This window comes from Propithecus coquereli, unplaced genomic scaffold (assembly GCF_000956105.1).
Source record: "Propithecus coquereli isolate 6110/MARCELLA unplaced genomic scaffold, Pcoq_1.0 Scaffold63, whole genome shotgun sequence".
Taxonomy (NCBI): Eukaryota; Metazoa; Chordata; class Mammalia; order Primates; family Indriidae; genus Propithecus; species Propithecus coquereli.
This window is the reverse complement of record NW_012152285.1, coordinates 4,557,309-4,570,141: the sequence shown is the minus strand read 5'-3', so window position 1 is coordinate 4,570,141 and position 12,833 is coordinate 4,557,309. Positions and strand designations below refer to the sequence as shown.

General features: G+C 40.2%; 1 protein-coding gene across 3 annotated transcripts in view; it reads left to right on the top strand.

The window, feature by feature from the left end:
- Positions 1 to 12,833, top strand: part of ACTA2 (actin, alpha 2, smooth muscle, aorta) — a 49,893-nt gene that overhangs the window by 26,631 nt on the left and 10,429 nt on the right. For 2 of the 3 annotated variants that reach the window (XM_012659708.1, XM_012659707.1), the window contains exons 2-3: positions 10,636 to 10,786; positions 12,173 to 12,301. In XM_012659708.1, the coding sequence (XP_012515162.1) occupies positions 10,658 to 10,786; positions 12,173 to 12,301 (258 nt within the window). In that variant the 5' untranslated portion in view covers positions 10,636 to 10,657. Of the gene's footprint in view, positions 1 to 6,603; positions 6,883 to 10,635; positions 10,787 to 12,172; positions 12,302 to 12,833 lie in introns of those variants that run through there. The other variant, XM_012659706.1, reaches the window with a different exon arrangement.

Genomic DNA, 12,833 nt, shown 5'->3' with positions numbered 1-12,833 from the left:
TAATCCCACATTTTGAGAGGCCGAAGCAGGAAGATTGCTTAAGGCCAGTAGTTCAAGACCAGTCTGGGCAACATAGCAAGATCCTGTCTCTACAAAAAATTAGCCTGGCATGGTGATATGCACCTGTAGTCCCAGCTACTTGGGAGGCTGAGGTAGGAGGACCTCCTGAGCGCAGTGAGTTATGAACCGGCCACTGCAGCACTCCAGCCTGGGTGACAGTGTGAGACCCTACCTCTAAAATAAATAAATAAATAGCAATAATATAAACACTTTCCCCTTGGTAAGATAGCTTTGATACTAGTTCAAGGTACTCACTAGTGACAAGTGAGTTTTTGAATTACCTTTTATGTCACAAACTCTGCTAACTGCTTAGTAAATGTTTGTTGTTGTCATTAATGGTATTGTAGCTCTGAAGTGCCCTGTGCTGCCCGTGAATCATGGTGGTACTCTTCACACAGCCATACACATCCCAGGATCCTTCCCTCTACCACACACACATTTTTCTAGCCGATGTAGCTGATATTTTCTCGTCTGTAGCTGATGCCTCCATGGTGTCTATGATTTTGGCCCAAAGCACTATACATATTAATACATCTTCCTTGGTATGGCTTTCTTCTCTTCCAGTGTGCTGGGTTCCAACTCCAAAACACTCTCTGGTGGTAATATCAACAATTCTATATTTATCCACTGTTTTATGTCCAGAGCATCTGTGATTTAGTTTCTAGACTAAATAAGTGACTATCAGTTAGTCTTCACGGAAGTCCAGCAAATCCACTCATTCCCCACATCACCCACACTCAGAGAATCAGATTCAAGCTGGAAGAAGCCCCAGGATATCATGTGGTTCTGCCTCCTCCAGCTGTTGGATAGTGATTCCCAATTCTAGTGTGGCTAGAATCATTGAGGATCCTATCAAAAATAGATTTTATTTTGGATACTTTCTGTAGCTACTCTGCCCTCAAGAAGGTAGAGTGTAACCCCCCATCATGTAAATGTGGGGTGTGCATGGTGACTTCCATCCAAAGAGTATTGTATGGAAGTGGTTGAGGGAAGAATCAGTCTTTAGCAGAGAAACCTGACAAACATTAGTCAGGTGATTAAGATTAGCACCAATTTGGGCTAAGCCATCTTGATAGTATCTGCTCTTGATAAGAAGTGATGAGAATGACCTCAGTCTAGTCACGAGAAAAACATCAGACAAATCCAAATTGAGGAACATTTTACAAAATACCTGACCAATACTCCTGAAAACTGTCCAGTCCATTAAAAATAAGGAAAGTCTAAGCCAACAGGAGCCTAAGGAGACATGACTAAATGCAATGCTGTATCCTGGATGGGATCCTGGAACAAAAAGGAAATATTAGGTGAAAATTAAGGAAATCTGAAGGAATTATGCACTTCAGTTAATAATAATTTATCAATGTTGGTTCATTAATTGTGACAAATGTATCACAACTTTTTATGAGATGTTAATAATAGTAGAAACTAGGTGTAGTTTCATGGGAACTCTTTGTACTATCTTCACAACTCTTCTGTAAACTTAAATCTACTCTAAAATGAAAAGTTTATGTTGAAAAATTGGCTCCAGGATCTTCCCCAGGGACTATAATTCAGGAGGTGTGTTTGAGGTGGAGGAGAGTCATCTTTGTGTGTTATTAATGCCTTGTCTATTGATTCTGATGCAGTCAATTCATAGACCATGCTTTGAGAACCCTGTTCTATTCTGAAGGTTCTCATCTTTGGCTACACATTGGACTTCTGTGTCCCACCCCAGATGTTCTGATTTAATTGGTCTGTGGCCTGGGCTTTAGGATTTTTAAAAGCTCCTTAGGTAATTTCAGTTGTAGCCAAATTTAAAACTCACTCGCTACACCTGTGTTGTCCAATATGGTCATCATTAGTCACACATGGCTATTCAAACTGAAAAGTAATTAAGATCAAGTAAAATAAGAAACTCAATTCCTACACACATTTCAATGATCAATAGTCACATGTGCCTAGTGGCTACTGTATTGGACAGTTCTGATATTGGACATGATGTTAGGGAAGGAGTTAGAGGAGTGAATGGGGAGATATTTTTGCAGGTAGAGGCACAGCTTGAGCAAGTGTCCTAAGCTATGAGCTGGTCTGGTTTGTTAATGGGAAAGTCCATTGTTCAGTATTAGTAGGGCAGTGTTGGAGCATACTTGTTCTGAGTGGTGGTAGATAAGGTGGGAGGAGCAGGCACAGTGTAAGTGCAGTTACCAAAGGGGTAATTGTCTTTCTCCTGCAGGAATTTAACTCAGCTTTTCAAGCTCTCTGTTCTTCATAGTCAAGCCTAATTTCTCGAGTTATCTCTTAATGATAAAGAAAATGTTAAAAGTTCTTCTGCCTCCCAAACAGCACGTGCTATTCTGCAATATGACATGCATTTTGTCCTTTTATAAATAAAATAAAATAAAATAAAGCACTTGAAGGTGCCCTCTGAATCTCGTAAGTATATTACATTATCTACACACTCTGAAAAGTTTAAAGGAGTGATGCAAGTTTACTCTGCTTTCCTAGTTGGCCTTTTGGGGATCATGGCCAGGCAGTTTTATGGTTTTCTGATCCCTTGCCTAAGACAAGACTTATGTACTATGTCTTAAGTGTCTGCTGTGGTCTGACTATGTCTCCCAAAGTTCATGCGTTGGAAACTTAATCTCTAGTGCGACAGTGTTGGGAGGTGAGGTCTAATGGGAAGTGGAGCTCTCATGAATGGATTAATGCTGCTATAAAAAAAACTTACAGGAGGGGGTTTACCTCTTGCACCGTCCACTGTGAGAGGACCCAGCAAGAAGGCCCTTACCAGATGCCGGCACCTTGATCTTGGACTTCCCAACCTCTAGAAGTATGAGAAATAAATTTCTGTTTTTTTATATATTAATATTACCCAGTCTCAGGTATTTAGTTATAGCAGCTCAATCGGATTAAGGCAGTGTTTATTAAATGTTAGTAAGTATATCTAATGCCAACACTATTGGTGGAAATACCTTTTTGAAATGGAAAAAATGTTACAAATGCCTTGACGTGCAATAGGAAACACATTTGTGTGTGGTAGGATGTGGGGAATGTGGTAGGTAGAATAACGGCCACTCCAAGATGTCCACCAAACCTATAAAATATGTTATTTTACACACAAAAAGGTGACTTTTCAGATGTGATTATGTTAGTGACCTTAAAATGGGAAGATGATATTGGACTCTCCTGGATTATCCATCAGGGTCCAATGTAATCACAAAAATCCCTCTAAGAGGGAGGCAAGAGGGTTAGAGTCAGAGAGTTTGAAGATGCTATATTGTTGGCTTTGAAAATCGAGGAAGGGGCCGTGAGCCAAGGAGTGCTGGCGGTCTCTAGAAACTAGAAAGGGCCAGATTCTCACCCAGAGATTCCAGAAGGAAGGCCTTGATTACAATCAAGGGCTATAGCCCAGTGAAAGCCTATTTTGGACTTCTGAACCCAAGAACTGTAATAGAATAAATTTGTGTTGCTTGAAGCCAATAAGCTTGTTGTAATTTGTTAGAGCAGCAATAGGAAACAAACCCAGGATGTCATATTCTTCTGGTTAAGAGTTTACCTTTACATTTTTGTTGTCTGATAAAGTGTCTTGCTTACCTCTAAATCTAATTTCCTCTTACAGAGCACTTGATGATAATAATAACTAATAATTATATAATGCTCACATGGCCCAGACAGTGTTCTAGGTAATTCTCACTTATTAACTCTTCATATCTTATTACCGTCTTGTGATAAGACGTGGTTATTAACCCTATTTGTTATATAAGAAAATGAAGGCACAGAGAAGACATAGCGCTAGTAAGTGGTGGATCTGGAACTTGAACTCTGAATCATAACCCCTGTGTATTGATCTAAAATTTTCTGCCTTTATACAAGGAGCAGGTCTGAGGACTAATTGTCACTAGTTACATGTCTGCTTTTATGAGCGAGTCCTCTGACTTTCTCAAATTTTGAAATAAAAACACTATGAAAATAAATTAATAACATCTACTAAGTCTTAGCATAACCCCAAAATACCAGCCCTTACACCCTCATGGGAGGTGTCAAATCAAATTTCCCATAAAGAAGCTGGGCACAGTGGCTCACACCTGTAATCCCAGCACTTTGAGAGGCCAAGGTAGGAGGATTGCTTGAGGCCAAGTGTTCAAGACCAGCCTGGGCAACATAGCAAGACCCCATCTTTACACACACAAAAAACTAAAAAATTAGCTGGGTGTGGTGGTGTGCACTTATAGTCCCAGCTACTCAGGAGCCTGAGGCAGGAGGATCACTTAAGCCCAGGAGTTCGAGGCTGCAGTGAACTATGATTGGACCACTGCACTCTAGTCTGGGTGACAGAGCAAGATCCTGTCTCAAAAAAAAAAAAAAAAAAAATCCCATGAAGAATTCTGATCATGTTCAAATGAAGAACAGAGCATAGCCTGGCAAATCCTTGCAGATGTGGTGAGGGATGACTATTGATTGTGCTGGTGTGGCTGGATGTCTCTCTCTGGAGCTGTCTTAGAACTTGGCCTGAGGTTCTGGAGAATTCCAAGAATGGGAGATGGAAAGGGTGCCTTGCTCTGACTGTGTCTTTTCAGACAAAATGAATTTTCTCAGCTGGACAAAATAGCTAATGAGTGTTATCAGTCTAGAGCAAATAATTTCCACAGCTCGATTTTTCAGTAGCAGTAGAAAATCATTTTCCCTACCAGACATCCATATCGTATGGCTATTTGCCAGTATTTACATCTATGAGGTGCTGGGGACAAAGAACAATTAAGAAATTTTTAGCTAACTATTGAGCACTCATTTACTACTCAGCTTTGGACTGGGTTCCAAAGAGGATAAAATTTATCCCAGTGCTCAAGGAGTTTACAATAAATCATCACTAAATAATGTTACCAAGATGGCACGTGATGTTTGTAGAACAACACGTCTGGAGATAATTCTTGAATGTGTGCTTGTAGCGTGGGATTTATTTTATAGTATCCCTGAACTGCAACCAAGTTAGCAGACACTGTTTTTCTAATTACTCCATAACTGCTTGGATACAGAAGGTATCTGGCCACTCGACTGGAGCTTTCTTTGTACACACACACATACCCATCCAGGGCTGCTTTCTCTCACTGAAGAGACTTGGATGGGATGTGAAAGCATAAATCTCAAACAATAAGACCATTTAATCACTTACTCAGAAATTTATTCTCAGTTACAGGTCCTCCCTGGTTAGTGTCATAGATTGTCTTTTTAAAAAACTTGTAAAGAAAACTAACCCTTGAGTTCTCTTATAATATGTCTCTTTATTCCATCACAGTCTAATTACTGTCAGGGCTATCCATATACACTACTATAATCAAGGAAGAAATGACATACGAATCATAAAGGTGAATACCAAACCCTTCTCTATGGTGTTTAAGGGAACAGTCACGTCATAAAGTTATTAAGGACTACACAGGCACTGCTTGAGTCAGAAGCAGGAGGAAGGGGTATCCTACCTCTACTCAAATTGTCCTCTAATCAAGAAAGTATGGAATTTTCACTTCACATGATCCCTGTGATGAAAACCATTAGATTAATCCCAAATGCCCACTTTTATGTTGTAACGTGTAGTCTTCATATTTAAACATTCAGACAGCTGTATTTTCTGACTGGTAGAACAATAGAGAAACCCTATTATGATTTAGTCTTAAACTATTTTTAATAATCAATAGTGCAATTCTTGAAAGATAAATATGTGTGTCTGCGTGTGTGTGCCATAAGTCAAACAGATCTGACACAGTAACATTAGTGAACAGCTGGTCACAACTGTAAAATAAAGCCATTCATTCTGGGATTTTTCTCACATGTCAGTAGTCCAGAAATACTCCCATAAGAAATATTTATATTATGAACTTAGTTAGCACTTTGTCTTGGACAAGGGGAGTAGATAAATGTAAAATCATTGAAACTATCCATTGACACTTGAGACGACAGTGTATACCTTTGGGAAATGTCAGGATCACCTGATCTCTCTTTTACCTGTAGAATGTATTAGTGGGCAGAGAGGAGGCCTAGAGAGTCTTCCCTTGAACATTCTACTTTCTCCCTCAAACTACTTCTATGGTCAAAGGATGTCCTCTAATCATGCTGCTACATTGCTCAGTGACAAATTAGTAGACATATCTAATGTACCAAAAAATAAATGAAGTGTTTATAGTAATGCTGATTTCCAAGTTCCTCTTTGTGAAACATGGGCTTGTCAACCTTGTCTCTGTATATCAATTCCTGTTTCCACTCACACCCCTCATGGACTTGATTTATAGACATAGTGTGACTACTGTAAAATCATCACACCCTCTGTATATTTGTGGGCCACTGAAGTAATATCTTTCTTCATTGCAGGCCACCTTCGTACGAAAGTCTTTAAAAGTCCATGCTACTCAGAGGCAGCCCCTTTCTGCTCTCAAGTTCATTAGGAAATGGCCTGAAACGCCAGCATGACAGCAAGCTGGCATCCTCTGAGGAATGTGCAAACCCTGCCTGCATCTGCCCATTCCCCCAGCTCAGTATCTCTGGGCGTTTCTGCAGTTGTTCTGAAGGCTTGGGGTGTTTATCTCCCACAGGCAGCTGAGCTGCCTCCCGTTTCATGAGCAGAGCAGTGGAATGCAGTGGAAGAGACCCAGGCCTCCGGCCACCCAGATTAGAGAGTTTTGTGCTGAGGTCCCTATATGGTTGTGTTAGACTGAACGACAGGCTCAAGTCTGTCCTTGTTCCTTGTTTGGGAAGCAAGTGGGAGGGGAGCAGGCTAAGGGGCTATATAACCCTTCAGCCTTCAGCCTCCCTGAACACCATCCAGCTGGAGAAGCCCAGCCACGTACTGTCAGGGTAAGTGGCGCCTGCCCAGGGATGTGACTTATAGATTCAAGTGGCTCTTTTATTACCCAGTGTAATAAGATGTTGTCTGCAGAGATCTGGCTGAACTCATGCACTGATAGTTTTGAATGAAGATTGTACTACTGAAATGATTGTGGCTTTTGGCTTTATGATCTAACATTAAAGACAAGACTAACATGTAGCTTGGTGTGGTGGAGGAGGTAGAGAAAAAGATGGAATAAAAGTTTATTCATGCTTGCCACCTGTGACATCGGTTTATACTAAACCAACAGCCCAGACCTTGCAGCACATGATAGGTATGTGTGTTAGCTGTTTGCAGTAAATGATACATTTTTTTTGTATTTAGGCACTGGAAACTTTGGGATTTGTTTGTGGTTCAGATTTGGTGTGGGGATGTTTTACTGGACTGTACTTTTGGTGCAGATAAGGTGTTCTGGAAGTGGGTTTTGGAAGTGAACAGAAGATAGTTGCCTAGTCTGTGATTTTGGCTGAATTTGTGTATTTGCTTCTGGGTTTCCCTGGTTCTAATTGGTAGTGTCTGATGTTGGACATATGTATCTCTCTTCAGCGTATCTGTGAGCTTACACGTTAGGCTCTGCATCATTGGTCACTTGCAGCGGAGCACAGCAAGTGATCAACTGAAACATTCTCTGCAAAGACAGAGGGAGGGAGCAGAGCTTGCATCTGACAGCTGTGTGTCTCTGCCACAGGGATGTCTGGTTTGCATTTCTTTCAGCTTAAAGTTCCCCTCAGCCTGGCGAGGCAAGCATGACTGTAAAGCCAGCCCTGCCATTCCAGGCTGAACTTCACTGCAAATCACGGCTTGGCAGCTTCAACCCGGACTGGAGTTTTCATGCTGAGATTTTCCTTGCATTTTGTGATTCATGACTAAATATGGTTTGCATGTCAAGACCAGTGAGCTGGGAACTGTAATGTTCTTTCTCCCTCCCCTCCCACTAACGACTCATTTTTGGCACACGATGCACTCTAGCCGGTTGGGGCAAACCCCCTGACCCGGGTGCAGTTCCAAAAGCAGACATTCGAGCGAGTTTTACCTAATTAGGAAATGCTTTGCTCCAAACTGAGCTGCTCATTCAGGTTAGATAAGAGTTCTAAATCCCTGACCCAGCTGTTTTTGGGACACAGAGACTTCTTCTCTGGTGACGGTATTCCTTTTAGAGATTATAAAACTCTTCCTCGACATTTTTTGCCAAATAAAAATACATTAACTGAATTTTGAGATTTATTTGTCTGCATTCTTGCTGATACTTGAGGTCAGCCTACTTTTTCTGAGTATATTCAAATACTCCCCTCAAATCACCACTACCCAAAAAAAAGGTTGTTAAGGATATCCCTGTATTCATGGCGTCTATACCTTCCCATTTTCAGAGACCGTCCTAATTCCAAATGTTTTGTCCTGTTTTCAGCCCTTACTTTTGGTTTGGCAAGTGTGCTTGGCACACCCACAGAGATCCTGCTAATTCCTTGGTGCCGGCCACCTCTGACAGCCATCTGGGCTCTTATAGCTTCTTCCACCTTGTCTCCTTGGTAGTTCTCACCTCTCTTCTAAAGCTTCATAGTCTGCTAGGAAGGAAGCCAAATCACATGAGCACCAAACATAATTCAGTGTCTGGGAAAGGAAAGGACAAGCCATGTGTAAGTCTACCTTCCATTCTTGCAAGTGCAATCCACACGTTGAAGGTTTTCATTCTAAGCCTTTGGCGCAGTGTGGAAAGAAAGCAAAGATTAGAAATAAAAAGATCTGGGTAGTGATACGAATCATACAATGATATGAATGATGATAACACTTTTATTGAGAATTGATAATGTGTGCCATTATAAATTATTTAAAATGCTTTTTTAAAAAATTTGAATTTCCATAAGTAATTCACTAGTTAAGTACTATTATTATTGCTGTTTTACAGTTAAGGAAATTGTGATTAAGAGGTATTAAAAAACTTACTACATCACACGGCTTCCAACTGGTGGAGCCTAGACTCAGTGTTCCTAGTCTGACTCCAAAGTCCAACCTCGTAATCTCTGTGGCTTGTAATTTCTATTGTCCTGAATGTATCAGTTCAAGGATCTTGAACAAGTCAATTTCTTGAGCCTTGATTTCCTTGTTTGTGGGTTGGAGATAATATTACATGCCCTGATTTTAAAATATATCATCTCAATTGAGGTTTACATTCTTTGCAAAGGGTTATGCTACTTGAAGCACCACTATGGAAATTCTAGGCATTTGGAAAGATGTAGCTTTGATTTTGTGGGAGCAGTATGGCAAAATTCCAACTGTCCTAGTTATTTTTTTTCCTACTTCCCAGAAATTTTCTTAAAAGAATTGTCTTTTATATCTAGATTTGGATGTGCAATCAATTTAAGAGATGGTGAACCTCAACTTGAAATCCTAATTGAGATCACAATGCCAGGCAGAAAACTCTGGGTGTCTTTCCCTTTTCAGAATACTGCCACCTGATTCTGCTTGGAAAAATGGAAGAGATTCTGAACTGGAAGCCAAGGAGTAGTCAAGGGGTAGCCAAGGGGTAGCCAAGGGGTAGCCAAGGGGCACCCGATCTTTGGTTGGAGCTCTGCCTCTAATGCCCTGTGTGCCCTCGAGCAAATCACTTCCCCTGGGTTTTCTTATTTGTGAAAATAAGGGCATTGGATGAAAATGTCCTCTAATAGGCCTTCACTCTCCAAAATTTGTAGGTAGATATTTCTGCTCCAGCCTTTCAAATTTTGTCAAAGGATCCACATTTAAAAGCGAGTTATTTAAAATTATGTTTTATTACCGAAGAAATACATGTTCAATTTAGAAAATTTTTAAAATACTGCAGCACCCAGAGAAGACAATTATGAAAACATCGACAAAACTCACCACTTCAAAATAATCCTAGTCAACATCTTGGAAAATATATTGTATCATTTTGCAATACATAAAAATACATTTTTAATGAGATAGTACAATGTCACTGTCTCTAACCTGTTATTCTTACATACGAACACAGCTTATCCTTTTCCTCCTCTTTCTTAATGGTAGAAAAGTATTCTACCACATGATGTGTAATTCATCAGACTCACCCTCACTTGTTGGATTTTTAGCTTAACGGTGACTTTTATTAATGGAGAATAATCACAACCCCTAAAATTTAAGGTATCTTCTTAGAAAGTTTTAATTCATTTTAATATTTCTATGGAGGTAAAACGAAAGTCCTCAGGATCTGAAAAATATTTTTCCTTTAAAAATTGACATTAAACACTTGAACATTTTCACATTTCTAAATTTTCATATGATGCTCCTCCCTCAAAAATCTACCTTTTTGAAAAAATTTTTAAAAGCCTATAGTATATCCAGAAAAACGTGTGTTTGAGTTAATACAGACAAGAAAATCTAGATGCTTTGTTAACACATGGAAGCGACTAGTCTCTGTGAAGATCTATGCTCTATAGTTTGTCCATTCATTCACTGGCTCAGTCCGTCACTAACGTGCTCGTGAGAACATGGGATGTGCCAATCGCTGTGCTAAGGGCCGGTTGTATAAACGTGGCAGTCAGAGTTTCAGCTTATCAAAAATGTACAGTCTAATTAAAGTACTTGGAGATAAAAGCTGTGTTGGCTGAGGGTGGGGGGAGTGCTAGGAGAACAGAGGAGGGCCTCAAACCCAGCCTATAGGTGGGAGTCATCAGGTAAGTGCCTCACCTGCTCCACCACAGCTGGGACTGCCTTCTCCCTGTCTTCTGTAGAACCCTGTGAAGCAGCTCCACTATGTGTGAAGAAGAGGACAGCACCGCCTTGGTGTGTGACAATGGCTCTGGGCTGTGTAAGGCCGGCTTTGCTGGGGACGATGCTCCCAGGGCTGTTTTCCCATCCATTGTGGGACGTCCCAGACATCAGGTGAGCAAAATTCTGATTGGAATGGAGAGAGAACAGGGCTATAGATTAGGTCCCTTTATGTCCACATGTATTCACAGACTGTTTATGGCTCTCTGCCTGGAAGTTATGTAACCTTGTTAAAAACATACCTCTGATGATTGATGTCTAGGAGTAAATGCCTATTTCATGTATAATGTAGACAAATTATCTGGTGGATGTCCACCAGATATAAAGTCTGCCCCTTTTCCATGTGTCCTTCTTGTCTAAATATAGTCATCATCATCATCACCATCTTTATCATCAACATAAATAGTTAAAAGTATCCTTCTATATACCATAGCTACCCTTTGGAAAGAAACTAAAATAAAAGCCCAGGTCACTCAACCTCATAGAGCTTGATGTTAGATGAAAGCAAGCATTGAGGCCAAATGTAATTTTACATGACGCTGTTAATAGAATATATTTGGATAGCCACATAGTAATTTTACATACTATGCATAAACAAAATATTGGTGGCAGCTATGTGATAAAAACTTGGTAAAATTCTTCTTCACATCAGAAATGTATTTTGCACATTGAGGCTAATGTGATTGATGTTTATGGCTCTCAGCTTGGCATATATTCGTGACAATAAGTAGTAGAAGCCTCTACCAATGAATGAAATCTGTCTGTCTCTTTGTCGAACTTTGTGCAATGGAGATGCTCTGCACAGACCACTATTTTATGGATCTGTGGCTGCTATGGCTGCTTGGCAGTTCTAAAACAGTCCACTGCAATTTAAAATCTAGTAATGGAAATTTTTAAAACTTCAACTTAATGATTTTAAAAAATGCAGCTGGCTAGTTTAAGCAAATGTCTTAATAGTTTATTGGTATGGATTTATCCATTAGAAATTAAGCATCAGATGGTTATTTGTAGATATAATGCTTTTATTATAATGGTTAAAAAATATTATTCATATACTTTTGAGGAGGTGACAACTTTAAAAGTACGGTTTAAAGGACTTATAAGAGGCAAAATTCCATTTAACTAATATATAAAATTTTATATATTCTTTCAAAAAATAATTACTGAGTGCCAAATATGTGCCAGGCAATTTGCTATAGTGATGAACAAGACAGACACAACCTCTGCCCTAAGAGAGCTCATCAAGGAACATAGAAGATGAAAAATTACAATGGAAAGTTGCCTTTCATACAGCATCCCTTGTTATTTGGAGGCTGATTCAGGTCTGTATCTAGTCAACTATGGGGTATTGCTTAAGAGCATCATGACAGTAAGACTCATATGGTTGCTGGTGCCAAAAGAGGAACTTTCTATCTCACTGATTTAACCTTTTGTGATTTGATTGTAATCGATTCTCAAGTTTGGGGAGAGGCTAACTCATACCATGTTGAACCTTTTTAGGGGGTGATGGTGGGAATGGGACAGAAAGACAGCTACGTGGGTGATGAAGCACAGAGCAAAAGAGGAATCCTCACCTTGAAGTACCCTATAGAGCATGGCATCATCACCAACTGGGACGACATGGAAAAGGTACAGCGAGTTAGCGGCAGCCGAATTCCTCAGGATGCATAATGCCCACGGCTCCCGATCCAAAACATTGCACCACTGCTGGGGGAAATATCTGGCTCGCATGGCTCAGTTGTACTTTCATGGGTTAATGTTTATTCTGGGTTATTGCTTGCTGGAAAAAAAAATCCTGAAATATTTCTTTGAAAAAAATCCCTTGCCTACAAGGATTTATAAATTAATTAGAGGGAGACAGTTCTGTAGATTAGAGCAGTAACCATTTGCCAGTGCTAGAAATTAATAGTCTGTTGCTCACATCAACTGGATTACCCTCCTAGAACAAGCATTGTAATCCCAGCCTGTAATCCCAGCCTGTAATCCCAGCACTGTGGGAGGCGAAGGTGGGACTCTTGTCACTTGAGGACAGGAGTTCGAGATCAGCCTGGGCAATATAGTGAGACCCTATCTCTACAAAAAACAATTTTAAAAAATTAGCTAAGCACAGTGGCACACACCTGTAGTCCTAGCTACTCAGGAGGCTGAGGTGGGAGGATTG